At 38.2% G+C, this 4,850-nt stretch overlaps 1 protein-coding gene across 1 annotated transcript; it reads right to left on the bottom strand.

Moving 5' to 3' along the window:
• Nucleotides 1-311: 311 nt before the first annotated feature.
• On the bottom strand, nucleotides 312-2,310 carry LOC103707231 (dormancy-associated protein homolog 3-like). The gene is made up of 3 exons (XM_008791632.6): nucleotides 2,139-2,310; nucleotides 1,877-2,038; nucleotides 312-771 (listed from the first exon to the last, which is right to left on the bottom strand). Exons 1-3 carry the CDS (start codon nucleotides 2,251-2,253, stop codon nucleotides 659-661), a joined length of 390 nt encoding a protein of 129 aa, XP_008789854.1. The 5' UTR covers nucleotides 2,254-2,310; the 3' UTR covers nucleotides 312-658.
• Between the last annotated feature and the right edge of the window lie 2,540 nt (nucleotides 2,311-4,850).

Raw genomic sequence — 4,850 nt, 5'->3', positions numbered from 1 at the left:
TAATTGGTAATAGTTAGAACAATGCAAATAAACTATGCAGCTTTAATTTCTCTTATTTTAAAAAGAGAATAGCCTATTCTTTTGCACCTCACATGGGTTTTATAATTATGGAAATTGGTTCTATAACCGAACCTGATTGGTGCTAATTAAAATCTTTCACATAAACATCAATAGTCCTACATATCTACATATACCATGGAGCAGCATGTAGTTCCTGTCTGTTCTTTCTTGTTAACAAGTGGACCTCAAATCATCAAGTGAAACACCAGTAACGTAGATAGAACACCGACTCAAACAGCTTGAGAAACATATAAAACACAAAAGCAAGAGGCTCCAACTTGTGACTTAATAGGTACAACACATCAACCTAATCCACATAACCACATTCTCACACTACTCCCACACCCTGCCTTAGAAAACACAAAAGGAACGAACGCTAGAACCACTCAAGACACAAACAACACCCACATAGCCCCCTCACTCTTTATTTACATTGACACACCACCCAACCCTATCCACCCAGCATCTAAATTACATGCTTCTACTTCAATGCTTCTCTTTCACTCTCCGGTCCTTGGTTGCTCTCTCTCTATCTTGGTTGTAGTGGATGCTGGGTCTAACAGCAAAAGAAAGGATAGGGATAGGAGCACGGTCGAGTTCACACCTCGTAAGGAGGAGCAGGATTCCGTGGTCCGACACCGGCCATTCCTCCTCTCTCGTATGCATCAGACGATGATTTCCTTCTAAACCGGTTCCATTCTCTTCCTCCTCCTAGTTGTAACCAAATAATTCTTGGTTAAACTTCAAGGTATATAGTCGAGTTCAAGAATAATGTCACCTTATATAAGGTTACATGTGGAGTTGCATGAACTCTGGGTCCAGTGATATATTTATTGTTTACCAAAAAATATATATATATTTAATACATTTATACAAATAAAATGAGCAACATAAAGCTGAATTAGCTCGATAAAATCATGCTTTTATTTTTTATAACATGTTTAGGCCTTTTTTTATTTTTTTTAATAACATCATACTTAGGCTAGAGCTCTAGGACTCGTTTAGCCTTAAGACTCATTTAGCTCCCGAGAAGAATTTTTTCTCACCAGATTATTTTTTCTAAAAAGTTGATTTCTACTTAAGAAAATGGTTTTGGCATATTTGATTGACCATAAGAAAGTGATACATTCTAAAATGACTTATATCTAGTTGGGTATCTATTTTTATAAAAAAAATGTGTGAAATATTTGTTATACTCTTAATAAAGGAAAAAAATCTTAATTTCCAACTGGTGGGGAAGTAGTTTTTTCATGTCCTTCATAAATTTTTTCTTTTCCAAAAAAGATAGAAATCTTATTTTCATATTGCTTTCCTATCCCTTCTCTTTAAAAACTCTAATCAAATAAAAAAAAATTCTTTATTTTCTCATTAACCATATATTTTTTTTCTATTTTCACAAACCAAACGACTCCCTAGTGATTATCAACATATCATTTAGGGCTAAGATAAAAAGTCTCGGTGAGAATGGGAATGGAGGCATGGAATGGAGACACGCTCGAACAGAGGTTGTATCTTTGGCACGAAAAAAAGATTCACCTTTCTTTGCACGTATCTATTATTGGATCGTATATTAATTTTTTAAAACTTATGCATGATGCGATCCAATGGTCGATACCGCAAAAGAAAGGTAAATCATTCTTCCACACCAAAGATATAACCCGAATCCGTTGGCCCATAACTACCAAAACACCCAAATCACCCCTGCCATCCAAAGGGCATATGCGTTAATGCATCATGGAAAACACCCTCCCGTTTCTCCAAAATTACCAACCAATACCACCACTACATTATTGGACCTCAGACTTCCAGTCCTCACCGGAAAACGGAGACACCGGAGGCGTCGATCCCGACGGGGATAGCGGCGGCGTCGCGTTCCCCGGTGACGGGCACCCCGTCGGCCTCTTTATCATTATACTCCGCGTCACCCTTGGCGCCTCGTCGCCCTCAAATTTCCCGCTTCCCCCTTCTTTCGCCTCCTCTGCCACACAACAAAAGCCCGATCTCAGCCGTCCGATCGTCGATAATCCCCTAAGATCCAAGCACATCAGAGTTAAAGAAAGCATAAAGATAGAGCGCACCTTTGCCGGGGCTCGGCCGGAAGGCGAAGGTGGAATGCTTCCGGAGCTTGCTGAGGCCGGTCTCCGGCCGTGGCCCGGCGACGGTGTCGTCCCAGAGCTTGTCAAGAAGACCCATGGACTTCGAGAGAAGATTGGATCTGGCCGGCAGGAGAGAAGACAGCGCGAGATATCGAGAAAGCGATATTTATGGAAGGGAGTGGAGGCGTTAAGGGTCGAGCAGTTCGGGGTTGGATGGAAGGATCTGCACCGTCGATGTAGATCAGGATGGTGTCGTGGCGGGTGGAGCCCACGACGATTAGATAAGATCGGAGAGATGGAGACACGTGGAGAATCTCGGTAAGGTGGGGGAGGACGTCACGTGACGAGAATAGAATCGCTTCTTGTCATCGCCGTGATTCCCCCCGGAAAGTTTGAAAATATCTCACTTGCCACTGTCCGGGAAGATGGGAGGCTGCGTTGATGCGGGTCGTTAGATGGGAATCCAACGGACAGATCTTGCAGGATTTGATGTGACTTTTTGTTAGGTCAGGTGCTGGATAGGATTAGGCAAAAAAGATGGCAAATCCAGGGCTCATATAAAAATTTCTATGAATATTATCAAGATAAAACCAACTATTTTTATATGGTGACACGTTATTGTACATAGATGAATGGTCGATTTCATAAGAGTCGCGGATATTTTAGACGCTCGCAGAGGTTTCTTGAATTCCTGTAGCTTTTGAAAGAGACACTTGCTCTAATCCTATATGCAGTCATGATAAAGAATGAAATGAAAATGTCAAATTAGGCAATAAAAAAATCTAATATCCAAAATAAAGCACCGTTTGTTTTGCGATCGATGGCTGTAGCTTTTTTTTTTTTTAAGCCAAAGTTACAGAAAATTTCAACAATGCAACCTCTTTTGTGTAAATGTGTAATTCTCAAATCCAGCTTGTGCATGTCCAAAATCACAATTTTTATTGCTTAGAACAAGATTATAGATATTTCTATTGGACCAACCCTCTTACAAGTCAAATATTTGACTTATCAAGCATATCAAGAAACATATATGCATGAAACATCGTACATAAACTTAAGCTTGGTTCATGAATAAAAAGCGCTTAGTGATACAGTAAAATTTGTAGACGCAATTAGCAGTGTCACAATGTTGGGGCATGAACTAGAGTGACAAGTAAAATTAGAATCAACAATTTAAAACTGTATTAAGGTTAAATCCATATTTCACTCTTTTTTTTCCTATTTTGAGAAAAAATAATAATATATTTCTCTTTTATATTTAATGAAGAATAGATTTAAGGGCACTGATCATGTAGCCATTAGTTGCCACCAATCAACAAGGCAACAATATAAACTTGCCATCACATTGCAAGGAACTGAATTACGATAGAGCAAAAGTATCATTATAGTGAACTAATTCTATTTCATTTTTTGGGGTAGTGGTTAAGCAACCAAGAGTTTTGTATAAGCATTGTTTTTAGAATGAGGGGCTTTCGGTAAATTTCTTTCAAGATTAGAATTAGCAAACAGGTAAACCACTACTTAGGTTGTACTCTGATGTGGGAATCCCAAATCAAAGCCTGAATAAAAGGAACTTTAACAAACTGATTACTCGGCTTTATTTCTTCCTCAAAAGACTCCACTTGTCTTCTTTAAGAGGGACAAAGATAGCTTAATTATCAAGAAAGCTTAGCACACTTGTGAATCTCCTAACAAATATTGAGGTAGGAAATGTTGCAATATAAGTAGATCATTGCTAGAATAAATGTTCTTTTGCAAGAATAAACATTCATGTCAGTTTTTTTTGCCTTTGTGAAAAGTAAAACCAATCATTCTTATCATGAAGTGATGCCAAGAAAATCAGAGCAGAGATCAAGTTTCAAACCATTGATGAATCTCATTTCGCTGTTGTCGGTGAATCAAAGCACTTAAAAAATATTATTTGCATGCCTAATTATCTATGTCAAGAATTTAAAAACCATCGAATTACTTAAAAAATTGAAATTACTGGATACATTTTTTCAGTCATGTTCAGCTACATCCACAATAAGCCTAATAAGGGTGGCCCCTTATCGATATGCAACTTTGAGTAAGCACTCTCCAACATTTACAAGAACAAATCAAACAAAATAAATCAATGTTCCTTCAACACCAAATCCCTCTCTACTTGCCCTACCACACCAAGCTCAGTAAAACAGCAGAAAAGAAAGAAGGTGAGTAAACTGAGAGCACAAACTGCCAAAACCTGAAAGCAAGTTCTGATTAGTAATTGGCAATCTCTATACCATTAAACAAACTGCAATCAGCAGTTAAATGTTCTCAAGTTCCTGAAACATATTATAAGGATCTCTAGCATAAGAAATATATTCTTACATGTGTAGGTGAGCTGCTATGAGATTGGAGATGTGGTGAGAAAAAATCCATGTAGTTCCTTTCTTCTTTGGACTGTATAACGAAGAACCGATGTGTGAGAGATGTGCGAGAGACCTTACGACAAGTGTATCTGATTTTGCACTTACCACTTGCTACATAATGAGCCTGCTAATTCCTTTCATCTAATTTCAAATATCCAAGAGATTTATAAATATGTGAAGTAAACACAAATCAAATCCAGACCTTTGAACTAATCACCATAGTGAGATCAATATCAGGTGACAATGTCAAGATGCATAAGATCAGATCTCATGGCAAATTCTGCTCAGGGTATTCGTGTGC

Source organism: Phoenix dactylifera, chromosome 17, assembly GCF_051530095.1.
Source record: "Phoenix dactylifera cultivar Ajwa chromosome 17, Ajwa_hap1_PhDact_Kaust_v1.1, whole genome shotgun sequence".
Classification (NCBI taxonomy): domain Eukaryota; kingdom Viridiplantae; phylum Streptophyta; class Magnoliopsida; order Arecales; family Arecaceae; genus Phoenix; species Phoenix dactylifera.
The sequence above is the reverse complement of the archived record's forward strand: the minus strand, read 5'-3'. Positions and strand labels throughout refer to the sequence as shown.

Excerpts from the sequence above, each read along its gene's own strand:
- LOC103707231 (XM_008791632.6), bottom strand. The coding sequence starts at position 2,253 with ATGGGTCTTCTTGACAAGCTCTGGGACGACACCGTCGCCGGGCCACGG. Across the intron at positions 2,039-2,138 it reads CCGGCCGAGCCCCGGCAAAG|AGGAGGCGAAAGAAGGGGGA; the intron begins GTGCGCTCTATC and ends GTTGTGTGGCAG. Across the intron at positions 772-1,876 it reads TCCGGTGTCTCCGTTTTCCG|GAGGAGGAAGAGAATGGAAC; the intron begins GTGAGGACTGGA and ends GGTTACAACTAG.